At 32.9% G+C, this 20957-nt stretch overlaps 5 protein-coding genes across 6 annotated transcripts in view; 4 read left to right on the top strand and 1 right to left on the bottom strand.

The window, feature by feature from the left end:
* LOC113861939 (protein SWEETIE) overlaps positions 1-5914 on the top strand; it is a 30810-nt gene extending 24896 nt beyond the window's left edge. The window contains exons 35-48 of the mRNA XM_027495054.1: positions 498-554; positions 789-875; positions 1093-1221; positions 1313-1516; positions 1648-2112; positions 2531-2596; positions 2800-2897; positions 3014-3113; positions 3301-3445; positions 3632-3939; positions 4021-4155; positions 4284-4448; positions 4535-4660; positions 4865-5914. Coding sequence (XP_027350855.1) covers positions 498-554; positions 789-875; positions 1093-1221; positions 1313-1516; positions 1648-2112; positions 2531-2596; positions 2800-2897; positions 3014-3113; positions 3301-3445; positions 3632-3939; positions 4021-4155; positions 4284-4448; positions 4535-4660; positions 4865-5644 — 2865 coding nt within the window. The 3' untranslated portion in view covers positions 5645-5914. The remainder of the gene's footprint in view (positions 1-497; positions 555-788; positions 876-1092; positions 1222-1312; positions 1517-1647; positions 2113-2530; positions 2597-2799; positions 2898-3013; positions 3114-3300; positions 3446-3631; positions 3940-4020; positions 4156-4283; positions 4449-4534; positions 4661-4864) is intronic.
* A 788-nt stretch (positions 5915-6702) lies between these two features.
* Positions 6703-12587, top strand: LOC113862977 (NADPH-dependent diflavin oxidoreductase 1). Of its 2 annotated transcripts, XM_027496318.1 has the most exons (12): positions 6724-6971; positions 7122-7199; positions 7328-7432; positions 7662-7753; positions 8039-8223; positions 8728-8825; positions 9164-9238; positions 9439-9549; positions 9913-10035; positions 10813-10932; positions 11416-11632; positions 11719-12573. In XM_027496318.1, the coding sequence occupies exons 1-12, from the start codon at positions 6843-6845 to the stop codon at positions 12246-12248; spliced, it is 1863 nt and encodes a 620-aa protein (XP_027352119.1). In that variant the 5' UTR covers positions 6724-6842; the 3' UTR covers positions 12249-12573. The 2 variants fall into 2 exon arrangements, with proteins under 2 accessions (XP_027352118.1, XP_027352119.1); XM_027496317.1 differs by having other exon boundaries at positions 6703-7199; positions 11719-12587.
* A 1316-nt stretch (positions 12588-13903) lies between these two features.
* On the top strand, positions 13904-14842 carry LOC113863520. Its single transcript, XM_027497124.1, has 2 exons — positions 13904-14005; positions 14343-14842. The coding sequence occupies exon 2, from the start codon at positions 14343-14345 to the stop codon at positions 14550-14552; it is 210 nt and encodes a 69-aa protein (XP_027352925.1). The 5' UTR covers positions 13904-14005; the 3' UTR covers positions 14553-14842.
* Positions 14843-17372: 2530 nt separating this feature from the next.
* On the top strand, positions 17373-18411 carry LOC113863048 (30S ribosomal protein 3, chloroplastic-like). The gene is made up of 2 exons (XM_027496430.1): positions 17373-17684; positions 18031-18411. Exons 1-2 carry the CDS (start codon positions 17481-17483, stop codon positions 18310-18312), a joined length of 486 nt encoding a protein of 161 aa, XP_027352231.1. The 5' UTR covers positions 17373-17480; the 3' UTR covers positions 18313-18411.
* A 661-nt stretch (positions 18412-19072) lies between these two features.
* LOC113863047 lies at positions 19073-20957 on the bottom strand. Its single transcript, XM_027496429.1, has 5 exons — positions 20705-20957; positions 20511-20614; positions 20218-20389; positions 20012-20131; positions 19073-19919 (listed from the first exon to the last, which is right to left on the bottom strand). The coding sequence occupies exons 1-5, from the start codon at positions 20870-20872 to the stop codon at positions 19206-19208; spliced, it is 1278 nt and encodes a 425-aa protein (XP_027352230.1). The 5' UTR covers positions 20873-20957; the 3' UTR covers positions 19073-19205.

The following is a 20957-nucleotide window of genomic DNA, read 5'->3' as shown; positions in this document are numbered from 1 at the left end:
ACTTTTTTTAATTATCTAGAATCTATGTAGGAATATACTCCCTCTAATCCTACTTATAAGGAACAACTACCACTATTTTTAGGTTCAAAATATAATAAAGAAAGAACCATTTTTTGATGCATTAATTATTAAAGTCTTTCTATACCCTTATTTATTATGAGATTTATATTAACAAAACACTCATCTGTTACCCATATAAGTGGATATATTTAAGTGGATATATTTATTCATTTAATGTATGAGCTAACAATTTGACCATTTATTACTATGAATATTTTTGGAATAAGCTATAAATTCATTACATATAACTACTTTTTATTGACATTGATGAATTAGTTATTTGTTTTTTTATGAAAAGGACCAAAGAGAGTACTAACCAGTGTTTATTTTCTGCTTAATTTTATGATATGTGTACTATGAGGTGTATCTTAATGTTGTCATCTCCCTACTGGTCATATTTTATTAATTTGTTCTTATATGTGGATTTGGATTAACAGTTTGAAAAAGTAGTTGACCCCGAGCTTCCTGGGCATCTTCTGTTGGAACAGTATCAGGTATTTGACAAGATGTGTTTCAACATCCCCAGTCCCCTTCTCAAATTGTTTTCCATGACAACATCTCAATTTTTAGTCAAATACTTTTATAAATATCTTTAAAGATTATTTATTTAGTTAATTCACAAGCCTATTTATTAAGAGGTCCTATAGAACTAATGTGTCATTCTTATGACTAAGTAGATTATGAGTTTTGCAATTCACTTGGAATAATTGAAACTGCACTGAAAATAGGCCCAGCTAGTATCTGCAGTTCGTACCACCTTGGACACATCTTCTAATCCTAGCTTATTGGAGGCAGGATTGCACTTGGCTACCAAGGTAGGAGGCTTCATAATTCTCCTCATTTTCTTTTTAATCTTTGTAATTGGTTTATTTGCTTGTTTAGAAGTTCCCCAATATTACTTATGCAAATCCAATTGATGGCTTCTCTTGAACATATTCTATGTTACTTCTTTGAATGTTGGAAATATTTTTGTGAAGTTCCTAAAATACATGAAGAAATCCAATTTAAATCAGTAATATGTGAAATTTTCAGATACTGACAAGTGGAATTATCAGTGGAGATCAAGTGGTGGTCAGGCGCATATTCTCATTAATTTCACGCCCATTGAATGAATTTGAGGACATTTATTATCCTTCATTTGCAGAATGGGTCACAAGCAAGGCATGTGACTCTAATTGTTATCGTGTGTTTGTGAACTTTTTAGATATTTTTATATCTAACTCTTATATCTTATTTATGATTTATATTTTAGATCAAAATAAGACTTCTTGCTGCTCATGCTTCTCTCAAGTGTTATATATATGCATCCATGAGGAAGCACCAAAATGCAGTTCCTGATGAGTACCTGGCATTATTACCATTGTTCCAGAAGAGCTCAAGTGTTCTGGGGAAGTACTGGATCCATACATTGAAGGATTATAGTTATATATGTTTATGCCTGAGCCCAAAGAGGAAGGTAAGTCTGAATTTTACCTTGCCATGTATTCATGAGTGCATAATTTCATCTAGGAGATGAAACCTGGTTCAGCATGAATCTATTAATATTTTCATGGTTGCCTTATTATTCTATTTGGTCCTTTTTTGCAGTGGAATCTGTTCCTTGATGGACTGCAATCACCTATTGTTTCTTCAAAGTTGCGTCCATGCTTAGATGAATCTTGGCCAGTAATTTTGCAAGCACTTGCACTTGATGCAGTTCCTGTGAATTCTGAAGGAAATGATTGTGCCAAAGTCACAGTAGAAGACACCCAAAAACACTGTATCGCTACAAGTCAATGTAGCATGGTGGAATTGAAGTGTGAAGATTTTAAGTTCCTGTGGGGCTTTTCTCTTCTTGGTCTGTTTCAGTCACAACATCCTAAACTTTGCCGATCAATTATACAGCTGGCTTTTGGTAATGCTAAGCATGGTGGGAACTTGCCAAGTAATGAAGTGAAACCCTCAGGCTTGAAATTATATGAAATTGTACTCCCTATGTTTCAATTTCTGTTGACTGAGAGATTTTTTGGAGCGGGGTTACTCACCCTGGATATTTGCAAAGAACTGCTGCAGGTGGGTTATTTCTTATGGGATTCTTTGACTTACAGCTCCAAGAAAAAATGTTAATGTAGGTGAATGCTACTGAAGCAAGTCCTATTAAGATAACCGATTTTACTTCAAATGATATTTCCTTGAACCTATCCATTTAATTTCATTTGGACATATAAATACACAACCTAGTACCTATACCTTATTTTGTCTTTATTGGTTCAGAGTAGAATGTTTGGCTATTTAAAGGAGAAAGGATTGATGACTTATCTGCACTCTGTCTATATATCATTGCTAATACACTACAGTGTATAAGGAGATTGGAGTGTAGAAGAGTCCTGCTTGTTTACATTCATGATAAATTCTATGCTTATGGTTAAAAGCATATTATATGGAATGGTCATAAAGAGTACACTTACCCTTTTATGTTTAATGGATGCAGATTCTTTCATATTCCACCTACATCGATAATTCTTGGAATAGTCTTGCTATATCCATTTTATCACAGGTAGAGATTAGATCAATTGATTTAAGGATTGTGTCTCTGCATTTTATTTTATCCCCTTTTGGGGTAGATTTATGATAACACTTAAAAGCACTCTATTCCTGATAAAGCAGAATATGTTCCCATGTTAATCTAATAAGCTTTTTACTGTCTTGTTGAATTTTTTTGAGATGTGTGAAGTTCAAGCTTCTATTTTTTCCCTACAGGTTGCACAGAATTGCCCACAAGAAATTTTCAATAGTGAAAATTTTGCTCTGATGACAGTGGAACTTTGTTTAGACTACCTTTTTAAAGTGTCTCGGAGGTATTTAATTTGTGTTTCCTGTGACTGATGATTTATTGTAGTTTCAACTATTTGATGGACGTTTTGCATTGGATATTTATTCTCTACTAAAGTGTTCCTGTATTTCTGTTGTCCAGTACTGATGCAATTTCAGTGTCTCATCTGAATTCTGAAGTAAATGAGATACACACACTTTGTGACGCAACAAAGTCAGTCATTAACCGTAGTGAGGCCAAGGTGTGTCTGTTGTTTCTGATACTGGATAACTGTTTTCTATCTGAGCCAATATCTTTTTGTCAAACGAAACATTTATAATTCTGTATTAATGGAAGTCTTTGTGCAATATTTCATAAATTGGTCTTTTGTTAAACTCATTCTCAAAAAGTACCTTCATTGCTGATTTTCTCTTATTATGATACATAAGATACATAAGCATTCAAAGTCGGTGGTTCTGGCATTAGTTTTAATTGGCTACAAGTGCATTAGGGAGGCTTCAACTGAGGTGTGCTTATCAGAAGCCATTGACATGGTCAACTGTACAAATCCATTACTAAAGAGAATCATTGATGGTAAGCCGTTTTAGTTGGAACTAGTTTGGTCCATATTCTTGTCTGCTTCCATGTGAATTGCTAGTTTGCATATTAATACATGACGTGTGTTTCCTCATTGTTTCAGTACCAATATAGGAGTGAAAAATCAATTTTGATTCATTCAACAGCACAGCTGATGGATCTTTACCTAATTTTGTTTTGTAGATGAGTGTGAGCCTGATGATAGCATTCTCCATTTAAGAGATATGCTTGGAACTTGTCTGAGCGTGGTTGCTGCTCTGACTAAGGATTGCATTGAGGGATTCCATTTACAGGAGGTTAAAAGTTTCAACCAACGCAAGCTAATACATACAAAGCTTGCATTTTCTCTTGAACAAATTATATCCATTTCTAAACTAGCTCGTGAAAGTAAATATGCTGAAGATTGTGAAGCAAGCAGCTCCATCTGTTTTAGTGCATTGCGATATTGCATTCGATGTATCCAAACTGTACTTAGTGATTCAAATATGCAGGTAAATGAATATATAGGTATAACACAGACCATGGCTGTTACCCTGAAAGAAATATGTATGACAGAACTTTCTTCGTGACAGGTTCAAGTAATAGGTTTGCAATTTCTTAAAGCCAAGATTCAAAAAGGTGTAAATACGGAAGATAACTCTTTTATAATGTTTCTTGTTGGGGAGCTAATTACCGATATTTTCGCTTTGATCCACAAAATGTTGAAGGTATAGGCAACATTTGCATATATTTTGCCATTACTGCTATTAATATCATTATCAGTTCATTTTATTTGCTGATTGAATTTTCCAATTTATTGTGTAGCTAAAGGATATTCTATTTCTATTGATACCAGAATACTATGACAAAAGAATCGGTAACCATTGCCAGTGAATGCTTGAGTCTCATGGTGCTGTTACAAACCCTGTCAAAAGGTAATGATTGCCAGAGAAGTTTCATGACCCTACTACTTGAGGCTGTTGTCATGATTTTCTTGTCAACGGAAGATGGGTTCTCTCAGGTAATGTAAACTGAGATTTTCTATTGCTGAAGTTAGCTGCTCTTAATTTTGTCATACGTTCTTTTGATCATGTGAACAAATGACAGGAATTCAGTGATTTAAGAAGCACAGCCATTAAGCTTGTTTCCCGCCTTGCTCTACTTCCTTCATCAGCCATCCATTTCAAGGATGTTTTACTATCTATGCCTCCTCTACATCGCCAACAACTCCAGGTATTTCTGTGTCACCAATATGTGCCTATGCGGACTGATTATTGACATTTATTTTGCTCAATTAACATCTCCTCTCGTTATTTTCTACAATTACTAATTGACTATCTGAAAGACCTTGATGAAGATTGTGTTTTTGGAAATGGAAAATTCCTTTTTCTGTGATAATAAGTTCCCATTATAATTTCTAATATAATCTACATGCAGGATGTAATCCGAGCTTCTGTAACACATGATAAAAATCCAACAGATCTAAAATTACCAGTTTTGGACATAAAAATCCCAAAGCCATCAGAAGGAATTGAAGAGAAAGAGTCTGCATCATCGGCTGCTGTGATGCAAACAGATGAAAATGACAAGGAAGAAGATGAAGTCAGCGAAGATGATTGGGATGCTTTTCAGTCTTTTCCTGTCTCTAAAACTGAGGATGGAGATGAATCAGAAGCAGAGCATGCTGGTGAAGGCAACGATCTTAACCTGGTTAAAATGTCATCAGAAATGGAAGGTTCTATTGGAGATTCTGAGTTTCAGGAATGTTCTATTTCCAAATCCATCGATAGTGAAAAGGAGCTGAAAGGCGATGAATGTCTAGAGGCTGTTGAGAAATATGATCAAACTAATCCTGGTGCCGACAGGCCACATGATAACGAGAAGATAGAGCTGGAGGGAAATTTGGAAAACTCAGGGCTTCAAGAAGAGGGAATGTCATTCCCAGGAAATGAACAGGTTTGTTGTGAACAGAAGCCTGAGTTAGAAGCTGAAGGATCCATTAAGGAGGAAGAAGTGTCAGATTCTCTGGCACTTCAACAGGGATTTTGTGAACCTGATAACAGTGAACCATGTAACAGATGCGATGAAGATGCTAAGAAAGACAGTATAAATGAAAACGAAAGTCATGACTCGCAGCTAGAAATGTCTGAAAGTCCAATAGAAAGCGAACAGTCTAGTACGAAATTAGAACCATTTGCTGAAGACCATAAAGCGTAAGGTATTTGTATATTGAAGGCATAAGATATATCAATTATAACTCCCATTGCAAGAAAAACCGCGGCAAAATATCATAGTTTGAAGCCTTGTAAATTTGTGTCGTCCACTAGTGCCATTTTTTCCATTCCAACATTATATTATTTGTAGTATCCACTTTTTTTTTAATTAAAATTTGTAGCATCTACTTTTATATTTAGGGCTTGTTATTTTGTATTCATTAGTATAAGAGAACAAATTTTTTTAAAAATATATTAAAAGTATTTATTATATCAAAACATACAAGTTATTCAATGTTTACTTTTTATGTTATGTTACTTCATTCTCATAAGATGTTATGTAAAATACTATTTTACGTTCACTTAAAATAAAAATAAAAAAAAGTGAAAAAATTTAACAAAATTAAAATTTCATTTATAATTCTTTTTGGTAAGTCGCGACAACTGTAGCTATTAAAGAAATATATATATATATATATATATATAGAAAAGTATGATAATAAATGAATATCAATTTGCTTATTAGTACTTTCAAAACTTATATTATCATTCAGAAGTACAATGATTAATAAAACCAACATTAAAGCTTAGTCTATAATTTATAAGAATTATGGTGAACTATTGATAATTTTAATTATTTATAAAATTGTTCATTTAACAGTCTTTATTTAAATATTGTAATGTACCATTAAAAAATATCGCATTCTAATTAAAGACAAATGCATAATCGCTCAAGCAGTCTTGATAGAACATCATTTAAGAACATTTTTATATAATATTATGTATTTAGTAGTTTTTTATCATTTTTTTTATTTTTAGACATTTTAAATTTCTAAGAAAATCATTTAATAAACAATTAATACTTATTTGTATTAAAATTAAGATTAAAATATATTAAATTAAACTAAAAGCGTAAAAAAGTATAGAATATTACGTTGTGGAAAATTATTTGGGGTGTGAAATAAGCAAAAGGAAAGAGAGAGATAAAAGGAAAGAGATAATAATAATAATAATAATAATGTGGAAAATAAGATGTACGTTTGACTTTATATGGTTAGTTCGGTTCTAAAAAATGTCGTGAACTTTCGTTAGTCATTCCGCCGCTCATATCCTCTCCTTGTCCATCCCACTCCAAAACCCTTTTAGTTATTCATAAAAAAGCTCTTAGCTTTTCAATTTTTGGGAGAGAGAGAGAGAGAGAGATGCGTAAACTGCTGATACTGTATGGCACTCAGACTGGCAATGCATTGGATGCAGCTGAACGTATTACTCGCGAAGCTGAACGAAGAGCTTGCCCCGTTAACCTTCAATCTGTCCATGAATATGATCCTGTGTGTTCTTCTTCCTCTTCTTCATGTGTGATTTCATTTTCTTATGGCCTTTCGTTTTGCACTGTTGGGTGTGGCAAAAACTGTTCTTTTGAAATCAAAGTTGAATTTTTTGCTGCTTTTTCAATGCAATGTTGCTTGGTTTATGTACAGAGTTTGCTACCAGATGAGGAGGCTGTTATTTTTGTGGTTTCTACCACAGGCCAGGGTGATACGCCTGATTCCATGAAGGTAATTAGCTCTAAGTCAAAACGGTCTTTATATACCTTTTTATATTTCATTTTATTTAGGTTCTCGTGGGATTGACTTAGGGGTCTTTTTTTAATATAGTTGTGTTGATTCTTCTTTTCCCTTTGCAGGTTTTTTGGAGGTATCTTCTTCAGAGAAACCTAAGCCAGCATTGGCTGAAAGGGGTTCTCTATGCGGTTTTTGGCTTGGGTGATTCTAGTTATCAGAAGTACAATGTAATCAATCATGTCTGTTATCTTAGGGAAATATTTATTCTTGCTTGTTTTGTGTCTTATTTGTTAGATGAAGTATTGTAATGCTCATGAGTGCTGCTTTGTTTGTTGACTATGTACATGTTGATGCATGACTACAATTTCCATCGATGAGATTTTACTGTCTTGGCAGATGTGTTTATTCTCTTTGGCTTGATGTTTTGGATAAAACCTTACATGTGAACTGTCACAGTTTGTTGCAAAGAAGCTAGACAAAAGATTAACGGACCTTGGAGGAACATCTATTGTGGAAAGAGGCTTGGGAGATGATCAGCACCCTTCAGGGTATGATGGATTATGTTGTCAATTAAGAAAGTGTTGCTTGATTTAGTTGAAATATATATCTTTATGCTTGTGGAGTTTGAAAAACATTGCTGTTGTTGGATAGATTATTAATCTAGAATGTACTAGTAGAGTATTTAATTCTTTATTATTTTTAATTGTTGAAATTCAGTCATGTATGGGAATACGTCTCTTCTGTTCTTTGGTAAATGCTTCCTTTTGTAGATAATATATTATAATGTGTAAAAATATCTTTTAAGGGACTAAAGATGGTATAATTATTTGTAGCTATGAAGGTTCTCTAGATCCTTGGATGTCTTCTCTGTGGAGAATGTTAAACGAGATTAAACCAGAATTCTTACCAAATGGTCCTGATGCTGTGATTCAAGATACAGTATTGATTGATCAACCCAAGGTCCAGGTCACATATCATGACGTTGAAAATGTTGAGTCACATTTTTCTAGTGCCTCAGGTATCCCAAACTCATTAAATTCTTGGTTCACTTACAATGTTCCTGTAGCAATTATTTTGTGACCTCAGGAAGTCTTTGTATGAATATTGCTTTTGTTGTTTATGATTTACTCCCCGTATAAATTTGGTAGGACACATTATATGTTTCGATGATAAGTTGAACCCTTTGCTTTCATTACTTCATTACATAGTCATTTTCTGGAATCTATGGCGAGTTGCTGGATTTGGTTAAGTCTTTGACAGTGTAATGGTTAAGTCTTTGAAGTTATTGGTGCTTAAACTGCCAAGAGCATATGATTCCTGTCATATTTGGGAAAACACATTACACTGTATATATGTTATTATAATGATGTAATCTCTATTTTTTTGTGAAAATTTTGCCTTGGTGTTCTCAATACTATGCATGGATAACTTTGGTTGAGCTGTAGCTGCAGACCCTCATTTTTATAAGAAAAAATCATTTTGTTTCGATATGTTTGACTAAATTAACATGTGATTTTTTCAGATTTAACGCATCTTAATATTCAAATTGGGAGTGCTCGTTCAATGCATCCTGGAAAATCATCTTCTGACGGAAGTAGACCTGGCTGCTTTCTGAAGATGGTATTGGATAAAACACACTATCACTTGTAGTTGTAAACAATATTTAGAATATGCCCATTCTGCTGACAAACAGTGTTCAGTAGTAGTGATCAATGAACAGGGTGCTCTGCATTGTCCATCAATAACCAGTGTATATATAGTAAATAAATGATTCATCAACTCTTTTGTAATATAAAATAATACACTTGATATTTATCACTCTAGTGGTTTATATAAGCAGTTTTACATGGTGCTCTAAGTCTATATTTGTCATGAACAAACTCTCCAAAGAAACTTATATACCACCGAGTCATCTGTTTCTATTGAACATCCCAATTTATTCGATTATGAATGTGCAGGTGAAGAATCTTCCTTTGACAATATCGAACTGTGGAAAAGATGTTCGGCATTTTGAATTTGAATTTGTTTCACATGTAAGCTATCCTATGCCTTATTTAACCTTGCTGTACATAGATGTATAAACTTGAACTTGTTGATGTTGGTACTTGGTACATTTTAAGAACAGATTACTTTTCTTCAAATTCCATTTTTATATCATGTGAAATTAATAGCTACAACCTAAAAATTTATTTATATCTTCATTTCAATTAAAAATGCATTATGGTTTCCTCAGGCTATTGAATATGACACTGGTGATGTCCTTGAAATTCTCCCTGGTCAAGATTCGACTGCAGTTGATGCTTTCATACGACGTTGTAATTTGGATCCTGATTCATTCATCACTGTAAGTCTTTCAAATTGAGATAATCGTAATTGGGTTCTTTGTTCTTCAACCTTCCTCAGCATTAACATCACACTATGTTGCCTCATGTCCACAGATAAATGCATCCTTTAAACATTGTTTGACACATTTAATATGCTAAAATGAATCTTTTCAATGTGATGTAGAAATAAAAGAAACAAGCCTTATGGTTGTTTCTCCTGGAATTTTTTTTTCTGGAAATAGTAGAATCGTATAATTGCTCATTTCTGCTTGTACTTTACTTTGTATCTTCCTTCTACATCATTGGCATTTTTTTATTAAATTAATGTTTTTCATTGACGTGTGTATGTAAACTTGTCTACTAAGAAATCTGCTAAATTTCAGGTTAGTCCTAGAGAAGTGAATGATCGCAATGCTCATGGATCCAGAGTTCCTGTAAAATTAAGAACTTTTGTGCAATTTTCAATGGATGTAGCTTCAGCTTCCCCACGGCGATATTTCTTTGAGGCAAGATGCAGTAGGTTTTGACTGACCTTTTATTATGCCATTTTAAAAGAGAATTCCATGTTGAATTCAATGTTTTCCTCTGTTATTTTATTTTCTTCCCTCTCTTTTTTATTGTAAGTTTTTCATCTTGGTTTAGATGTTGTAATGGTTTAATAAATTGCTAGAGTTGATTGCATTGTGGAATCAAATGGAAACCAACATAACGGACTGATTAATGTTCATTTTTCAATATATTTAATGGTTTAATTTCTCCACTTCCACTAAAATTCTCCATTAAAAATCCTTGTTAGGTCAAACTGCTGGTCTTTGGATCATGTCACTTGGCAGGTAAATCAATTACCAGCCACTAAATGACAGCATTAAGCTAATAGAACTGCCAATGCTGCATCTTGGCTATGGAGAGACAATGACTGTTGGCCATCCTCTTGAAACCTAAAGATATTGACTGAAATTATATACAGAAATCTGATGTATTGTTCAATTTTATGTATGTTAGTGCTAATTTATGTAAAACCTCTTATACCTTATTCTTGAAAAGTATATTCCTTTTTCTTTCTTTTTTTCCTACACTGCCCCTCATTCCATAGCTGATTGAATGTATGATGTGTATTGTATAAATTTGTTCTGGTGCATGATGATTTCCTAAATATTGAGACACAGGACAGAAGCATGATAAAAAATGGTCATCAGTTTGGATATTTGATTGTAAACATGCTTTTTTACATGCCTGTAATTTCCTGCATTAAAAGCTAACCAAGCAATAATTTTATGTTCCAGGTTATGAGTTTTTTTGCAATTGCAGAACATGAGATGGAAAGACTGAAATATTTTGCTTCACCTGAAGGAAGAGATGACCTGTACCAATATAACCAGAAGGAAAGGAGAAATGTTCTTGAGGTAACGTCAATGAATTGTACATCATACATGATTTTGCTTTGTGAGTGACTTGCTATTCTTATGCACTGAATTCTTCATGGTATGTTAAGCAGCTTCATATATGTTTGGTATGCAACAAAGTGGGGAATGGTTAAAGAGCTATGTTTTGGAGTTAAGACAAGCTAAAAGTGATCAATGAATGGAAAAAAAATTGGAAAAAAAAAATTGATAATTTTTGGTGGTTCTTAAACCCTGACTCAAATATGCTGCAAAAGGGCGCATATTAATATTGTCTACCTAGATTAGTGATGTAAGACAAAAATATTTATATAATGGGTAAGAAAGGGAGAGGATATGAAAGCCTCCTTAATGAAATGCTAGTTTTCTAATTTAGCTTTGATTTAACAATTATTAAGCTATTCATTTGCTGTATGCTTTTGTTTTCCTGTTTGTTTCATTTCAAACTTATGCATATATATGTTCTATTCATTTGATGGAGAATAGGTGTTAGAGGATTTTCCTTCTGTACAAATGCCATTTGAGTGGCTAGTTCAATTGGTTCCTCCACTGAAAACAAGAGCATTCTCGATATCTTCTTCTCAATTGGCACACCCCAATCAAGTACACTTGACTGTGAACGTGGTGTCCTGGACAACACCTTACAAGAGGAAAAAGAAAGGACTATGCTCGTCATGGCTGGCTACACTAGATCCCCACGATGGTATGAGTGCAAAATAAACCACTTATTGCAGTTTATGTAGTTAAGCAACCATTAGTTTAACTCTTTTATGTACTTCTTTTAAGCAGGCATATATGTTCCTGCCTGGTTCCTTAAAGGTTCCCTTCCTACGCCATCACCGTCCCTTCCCCTCATACTTGTTGGGCCTGGGACCGGATGTGCACCTTTTCGGGGATTTGTAGAGGAAAGAGCAGTTCAAAATAAAAACAATTCCACTGCTCCAATTATTTTCTTCTTTGGTTGTCGAAATGAAGATGCTGACTTTTTGTACCGAGACTTCTGGTTGACTCATTCACAGAACAATGGGGTGCTTTCAGAAGCAAAAGGTGGAGGTTTCTTTGTTGCTTTCTCAAGAGACCAGCCTCAGAAGGTTTATGTTCAACATAAGATGAGGGAACACAGCCAAAGGATCTGGAACCTATTAGCTGAGGGGGCTGCTGTTTATATAGCAGGTTCTTCAACCAAAATGCCTGCAGATGTAACATCAGCTTTTGAGGAAATTGTATCCAAAGAAAATGAGGTTTCAAGGGAAGATGCAATTAGGTGGATTAGAGCATTAGATAAGTGTGGTAAATATCACATTGAGGCATGGTCTTAGAATTCTTTCTCCTCTTTGGTCCAATGTTCTTATAAATTTGTCTTCTACTCCTTATTTTGGGTGGGAAGTTTAAGTGTCAAGATCCAGCATGATGGCATGGACGATGGATCAGAGTGATGCAGATATTTTATGGTAAAATTGGACCTTTGGTATTGTAATTATAGCCAATAATAGTTCCCTTATTTATTTATTTTTGGGCTGCTTTATTTTTTCTGGATCTCTAGGTTTAATTAGGTAGTACCATTTGTATTCCTCCTCCCTTCCTGCCCAAACATTTGATCTCATAGATTACAGTTTCCAAAAATTTTCCAGTGAATATTTATTTTTTATTCTGATTATTACCACATGTGGTTTTGGGCTTATTCCATGTGTATGTCCCAAAATCATTAAGCTTTCAAGTGAAGGTATATCCATGATTTTATAGTATATTTCTAACATGCTTCTTCATGCAAGGATTGGATTCTAGACCACTTGATTAAGGTTTTATTAGCATATTATAATTAACTATCTCAAAAGCTAAAGGATAAAATTAGAGTATTATCAAAGCTCTACAAAGCATATTTTAGTCATATTTTAAGTTGATGGTAAACATCATGATAGTTTATATTGTGAATAATTGGTTTCGTAGTTTCTAAACATTATTCTGTATGCAATGGTCAACTTAAATAATAAAAAAGTCATATTTTCTTAATGTAGCTTAATAAAAATATGCATTCTTAGAGTCATCTTTAAATAAGAAAATTATTAGAATGTTAGACAAAAATTTTTATTTTTTATTTTTTAACCAGTCTTTTTTAACGATTGAGCTAAAAGTCTTCTCTAGTTTGGTGTCAAATAACCTAAAAGAATTGAGAATATCAATTCAAACCTTCAAAATTATTAGTTTTATTTATTTATGGCATACTCATAGTTATAACTTAAAGGAATTGAGAATATCAATTCAAACCTTCAAAATTATTAGTTTCATTTATGGCGTACACTTGGTTATACACAAAATAGTTTAAAATTGATATCCCTTGTATATTTAAAGATTAAAAATGTTTTCAAGCTTATTTTCATTTTCTTGGTGGAATTATCATTTTTTGTTAACTTATTATACAAATTTCATATTACAATTTAATTATGTATTATTATTAAACTGTTAAAATGTTAAACTTTTTAACAACACAATAAAAATAATAATATGACAACTTTTACACTTACTAGTCAAGATTAAAAAAATGTTAAATGCTAATACAAATAGAATATATTTCTTTTTTAATATTGTAAAAAATTTATTTTGATTCTTAAAAGTTATAAATATAATCTTTATATACCGAACGCACTAATCTTAATCTTATGAGTCTCAGACGGAATGCAGAAAATTATCATCATTAAACTAAATTTTATGTCAAATAGTATAATAAAAGGTATCTTAAAAGCTTTTACACCCTTTGATTTTATTTTAGTTTGAATATATTTTCAGTCTTTAAAATATACAATGATTTTAAATTAATTAAATTTTATTTATTTATAATCTTTACAAATTATAAAAGTAATACATTTTTAATTTTGGCAAAAGAGTAAAACATATTACTTTTAATGCATATATAAGAACTGGAAAAATAAAAACAAAAATTATTGACATGTATATAAGAACCAAATGTATGTGCACAAGGCTGCATCATGTTCCACTGTCGCAGAGGGGTTTTTATAACGAAGATATCTGTTCTGTTCTGTTCACAAGCAAGTGAATTGGATCTGTTCCGTTCGGTGAGGTAACGCAGAATCTCTCTCTCTCTCTCTCTCTCCCTCTCTCTGTTTTTAGTTTTGAAAAATTTTCAGTTGTTGGATCATAACATATAATGATGATGATGATGATTTGAAAGGTTTTCTTAATAGCAGTAGCCAGTAGTATCCATGAAATCAACACTGTTACTTTTGGATGAAATTTTCAATTTTTTTGTGTTTAGTTGTGTTGTTGGTACTGCCCTCATTCTGTTTGTGGAAATGTTTACATTCTAAGGACACGCATAGTTTTTTATGTTATTTTCACTGTTGTGTTGGATCACTTTGTCCTTAATTTAATTTCTCTTTTGTGTTTTGTGCACAAAGATGGCTGGAGTTTTAGGATATAGGAGCCTTGCACCCAAGACAAAGAATTTGGTTGTTGCTGGTGGTTTAACAGCTTTTGTGTTTGGTGCTTACTTCTACACCATGAGAGCTGTTGGAGGTACTGATGAACTTCAGGTAGCTATAGATAAGTTTGAAGCTGACAAGACCAAGAATACGGTTGATGAAAACATCCCATCATCAAAGGTCTAAAGATCATTCATTGCTTGATCAACAAAAAAAAAAAAAAACAATGCTTTGAGTGTATTCACTGTTTTGGTTTGAGAATATTAAAAAGAATAATGATATTTAATCTAGTAGTTAACAAGTTTCAACCAGTTTTATGTACAATGATTGAGTGGTAGGGAAACTATAATTGAGATCTTGTTTTGGCCTTATTGAGGTGTTTCGATGATGATACAAATTTGTGGTCATAGTATATGTGAGAACAGCTGCTACTGTTATGGTGTATGAGAGTTAGGGAACTTCAAATCAAAACCATATGCACTGGTTCTCTGTTTGCCTATATTAACTTCACTTAATTGATGTTTATTTCCTCAAAGGGTAGAAGAAAAACGAAATAAAGATATCTTCGATCTCTTTATTCTCTTCTTTTGGATGTAATTTTATTCTAGTTGTGAATGAGGTTATGTGCGATGAGATGATTTCCATTTACTTGTATGAACAGATATATTTGAAGTGCGTTCTAAGGACAATATTGTGACAATTCTTTTTTAGATAGAAATAGTTACTTGGTTGTGCGACAAATCCACCCAAACGTAAATTCATTTCAAAATTATAATTCAACGTTATAAATTATCACTTTTACGTTGAAACGTAATTTATGGTGGTTTTATTAAGTTTTCTAATATGCATTTAAACAACATCGTTGATTTTAGCCAAAATCAAATGTTTTGGTACGATTCCTAAATTTAAATGCCTTGAGCTCCACCGAGGAAAGAAGTGGATGCAATTCTGGATTCCTTCATATTTTCTCTTACTATTATCCTTGTTATTCCCATACCCTTTCTTGTTATATGAACCTGAAATTATCGTCCAGTTCTAATTCACATTCGTACAAAAAATTCTGAGTAAAGCCCCTCTCACCTTAAATTGTAAGTGTTTTGATTTTAGAAAATTTTCACATTATTTTTGAATTTTGTAAAATAAAATTTATTTTACACCTTATCTATTGTTTTGTCTATTGATATTGAGGACTAAGTTGAATGTGCATATTTTTAATCAAAATTAAAAAATTAAATGAAAGTTATTTTATTAAAAATGATTCTTCATATATGTGTCTTAGAGTCAGTTCACGAGCTAATTCTGGTAATAATTTTTTATGAGATAAGAGGTGTTAGACCTCTTTCTATTGATAATAACTGGTCTACGTTATTTCTTTAATTCAATCTGAAAATGGAAGGGACTTGAGCATATTAGATGTCTGTATAGAAAATTGCTCATAATAGTTGAAGTTCAAATGAGTGGAGGCTTTCAAGAGGTTTAACGACATACGCTAGTTGTCCATTATGTGATGTAGCTCGTGAAACATCTTTACATATCCTTCGGGATTGTATTTTTATTAATATAATTTGGCATAACTTATCTAGTAGAGTTTTGCATTGTGATTTCTTTAATATGTAACTGAAACAATGGCTGGATGCCAATCTGAATGATCCAAACTAGGTATAGAATACAACGTTTGCAGTAGCATTGGACTTAAACTGGAAGGCTAGGAATTTGACTGTGTTTAATCAAGTTTAGTTAAATTCTTACCAAGTGTTGAATGAGATATAAGATCGGGTGAGTACTATTTGTAGAAAGATGTTCTTAGAGATTGTTTCAGTATCTTTGCATATTCAAGAATGGTTGAAACTTATTCTGTCCTCCACTTAGAATTATGAGCTATTTATCATGGCATTGAGACTGCTTTTATTATTGAATTAGATTTAATTGTTGTCTAATTTCTAAATGAAGATAGTCATCGGGATTATCTTTATTACTTTTTAGTCAATCATATTGTTAGAATGACGATGGCAGTCAAAGCGTGGCGTGTATTCATATCCTCAGAGAAGTTAATCATGTGACTGATGACTTTGATAAGTTTAATCTTTCATTATTAAATGGTGTTATTTGTTTTGAGTTTATAGACAAATTTGTTGCTTTTTCTCTTATAGTTTGAGTTAATAATACCTCATAAAAAAAGAGTCAATTTTTATATAAGATCAAACAAGAAAGAATAAGTTTTGTTTACTAAGGGTTGGAAAAGCAAATTTTTGACAAAAATAAATCTATTTTGATAAAGAAATAAATAGTTGAAATAATTTTAACAAAAAAAAAAAAAAACTTTCTCGTGAATTAAAATTAATGTTTTATAACAAAATAATTTTGATATCTTTACACCATTTTAAGTTATAAATTAAAAATCTTATTGAGTAGTGTCTTAAGCAAATGAAAGAAAAATTTTTACTAAAAATCATGGAAAAGGATATTCTTATACTAGTGTAAGTAAAACTTTTACAATTAATCTGAATCTTTCATTTAACTTAAATCTAATAGCTAGTAAAGTAATAAATTATAACTCGTTAAATTTAAGTTAAATGAAAGGTTAAGATTAAGTGTAATAATTTTTAAACTTACACTAGTGTAAGAAAATTTTATCTCAAAAAAATAAAATAAAATATATATATTACTAATTTTTTTATATTTTTATTTTATAATAATTATCTAAAAGATACTTGTCAACATCTAAAAAAGACAAATAACAATACACTATTTATTATTAAAAAAAATTAAAAAATAATAATTAACATCTATTTTCTTTTAATTCTTAATATTCAGAAATCACACAAGATTCCAACTAATCTTAATAAAATCAAGTTTATCTATTTAAAGGGATAAAAATCTCCTAAGTCATTTTTTCAATTAACAAAACTTAAATGTATTTTTAAATCCTAATTGAAAGAAACATTTTGAATGTACAACAATCATTTTTCAATCTTTTTATGCCAAAATTAAAGCCGTACAAATTTTGCGGGTGACCCGATTGAAAGTGAATCGGAGCCAGTGGAGATGAAGGATCTTCCTTATCTTGTTCTGTTCCTGTGTGTGTGTGAGTGACAAACACAGAGACATTGCGAGATGAACACATTATCAATGGCATCTGTTCTTCCCACTTCCAATTTGAAACCTTTAACCTTTCCTTCTATCAGAACCAAACCCTCATTCGCACTCACCAATCCACACCTTCACGTGGCTTCTCCAACACCCTCACGCTTTAAGCTCTGTGCTTCTGCCACCGAAATCGCTGTTGCTGAAGACACCCCTCTTCCTCCCCAGCCTCAGGTTTTATCACCCTTTTCACTTTTCTCTTTCAAATTTATGCTCCCACTGTCAATAGTAATAAAACCCACTTTTTTGTTTCCATTTTTCTTGATTAATTGGATACTGAAGTCTTAATTTTTTTCAGTATAAAGAAGTTGGGGTGGTAAAATATTCCTCCTTTTTTATGATAAATGAAAGAATAATGAACTTAATGGAAGACAAGCAGATCCATGTCCTTTGTAATTCCAACGAGAATGTTTAAAACGAGTGCAGAAATTTCAGGGTATTATCATATGAGACATTTTAATTTATCTGGTTGAAGCGCTTTTTTTTTTTTTTTAATTATTGTTGTTTGTTGTGAATTTAGAAGCTTGGAGTGGTTGTGAAGCCAACGGACAAGCCAAGGCTTGTGTTAAAGTTCATTTGGATGGAGAAGAACATTGGTATTGCACTTGATCAGATGATACCAGGGCATGGCACCATTCCTCTGAGCCCTTATTACTTTTGGCCAAGGAAAGATGCTTGGGAAGAGCTCAAGGAGTTACTTGAGAGCAAGCCTTGGATATCTCAAAAGCAGATGATTATTCTTCTCAATCAAGCTACTGATATCATCAATCTGTGGCAGCAAAGTGGTGGCAACTTGTCTTGAGCTCAATGTTGAATGATTTTTCATACTTTTTTCTTTCTTCTTGGGGTAATGTTTTGTGACAATAGGTTGTTCCCCTTTTAATGTTACAGTTGTTCTGTTTATTGCATTTGCGGCTATGTATACCAGACAAGTACCAAATTCTTTTAGATGATTCATTAGTATTTTGTCTGTCATATTTTTATCACTGACTGAAGTTCGATTGCCAACCTGTTGGCGATTGTTGGTGCTTGATATCACTATTAACGTTTAGATGAAAAAGAATCTCTCTTTGAGGACCATAAGATGCAAATGTATGATAATCAGTAGCATTCAGAGTGCAGCAGCGCAAATTTTGAAATATCTAGAAACATCGTATCTTAAGAATGAACTTTGGACTTGTCATGCATTATTAGAAGACTTCATACAAGTCTGTTGCTCACACTGAACTATGTTACTGCAAGCATTGGCCACACTTGTCGATTAGATAGTGTATAATTATTCTGATTTTCAAATTTGTCTATCCCTTTTACCAGCAATCATAACCTAGTTTTGTTAAGTATTAGGCGTAACTGATTTTCATCATTACTGGGGTAAGCTTAAAATATACCATGGATTGTCCGCTTAAGCTTGGCTAAGTTTGACGTTCAAAAAGAGAACATGCTTGGGGGCTTAAGTTAAATTGTTACACTGGTATTATGCTAGAGGGAAACCATATTGCCTTCAAGATGTTGCCCTTAGGATCTGGATTGGTTTTCACATAATCTTGCACTTGGATTTTTAAAAATTGCATTTTTTTAATACTTTTTGAGGATTACCAATTTGTACACTCTTGAAGAAACAACAAATGAGGAATAAATAAAAAAGAAAAACAATCTGAATTTTCCACAATTTTTTTTTTGGCTTCATCTTTGTGCTCATCTTGTCCTCACTGACATCATCTTCCAGTCCACGTGTTCATGATGCGTATGTATCCCCTTTGGGAAATTTGTTCTACCCGTAGTTACCATCACAGGTCTTCTTACCATATGATTTAGAGCGGGATCAGCTTGAGACCTCTGTGGATTCCATCTTATAGCGTGCGAGGAAGGGTCAATTCTTTGTTCACTCAAGTGTTTATTTTCTGTAGATGCATCAGACTGAGTGTTGTGATCATTGCTATCCAATTGGAAGCTCTTGATTGAGCCCAACTCAACAATCATGTTACCCTCTCCATTTGCTTCCTCTACATGTTCCTTGGAAACTAACTCTCTTTTTGATGTTGTCACATTATCTCTTGGAATTTGACTTAAACGAGATTCCTCCCATGCAAATTGTTTTTTAAGTTCTCTCCTTTCCCATTCCTTCTGTTCAATACCGTGGTTGCTTGTTGATATGATCACATCCTCTTGATTAGAACTAGAGCTCGTCGTGGGATGCACATGCACCTTGTCAAGAACAACTCTATGATTTGAGTGTTTACTGGCTTCAATCCCAGAAGATTCAGATTCCAAGGCTTCTTTAGTAGCGGCCGTTGTATCCTTGTACCTCTTCCTTTCTTCATTCCTATCAGCTAAATTCTCATTCTGGATATTAATAGGGGCGTTTTGGCTATTTTCTTTATGCTTAGGATCACCAATATTCAATCTATCCTGCAATAGTGGAAGAGAATTTGTTTCAATATGAAATATCTCAAATCAGCTAGTGCATGTTGTCGTTTCTTTTTGAGACAAGGTTCCCTTACCATATTTATCAATGTAGGGTCCTGCTCCAAACACAAGGTAACCCCAATTTCTGAAGCAATTTGCTTAAGCGCTTTCATTTTGATTTCCATGCCCGGCCGTTTTGAAAGCTTTTGTATCATCTACATAAGCCAAAGGAAAGTTCTCAGAATAATGGGACAATTCACTTGAAATGAGTTCTCACAGGATTATAATAACTAATTAGCACCTTAGAGTTCACTCTATTATTTTTGTGTAACTCAACAGCATGGTCTGCAAATTCTTTCCCAAATTTTGATGTCAAAATCTCTCGTATCTGGTGCAGCTCTGGAAAATCTCCACACCTTGAGGATGCAAAGATAAGGCTGGATGTTGCTTCCTTGAGCTCAATGGGGCACTCCCTACGTGAACATTATTTCAAAAAAATCCAAATTAGCAAAATAGGATAGTTAATCAAAATGCATGTGTCATTAAATAATTCATGAACAATTACTATAGAAGCAAGGAGATGATAAAACTCACTTGTTCTTTTCAAGAACTTCAGCTCTTTCTCTCAAGAAATTACAGTAAATTTCTATCATAGCAAATACATCCAGCGTGTTTTGTTCGATTATCCATTGATCCACCTGTTAATAAGTAGAGAATAAATTCAATGTTTATTTGTAAGATAGAGAATTAGATAGTGTGTGAGAAGAAAAGGGTAGGTGGGTGCATACACGAGGTAGAGCACGATCATGGTAACCAAGGTTCAAGAGCTGAGCTACATCAGACCATGCATAAGAGGCTCTAGCTTTGTGTTGGTTCTTCAAGATAAAAATCCTAGAAACAGCAAGTGTGGTGATGGTTTTGAATTTGGAAGTGAAGCTTTTTCCAAGCAGACCCATGTTTCTACTTCAACAATTTCCTGCTTCTTCAAATGAATTCGAGTTATGAATGGAATTAGATAGCACAAGATGCTTCTTTACGTAT

This window comes from Abrus precatorius, unplaced genomic scaffold (genome assembly GCF_003935025.1).
Source record: "Abrus precatorius isolate BTA unplaced genomic scaffold, Abrus_2018 Scaffold3, whole genome shotgun sequence".
Taxonomy (NCBI): domain Eukaryota; kingdom Viridiplantae; phylum Streptophyta; class Magnoliopsida; order Fabales; family Fabaceae; genus Abrus; species Abrus precatorius.
Note: the sequence above shows the minus strand (reverse complement) of the source record. Positions and strands in the feature narration are given on the sequence as shown.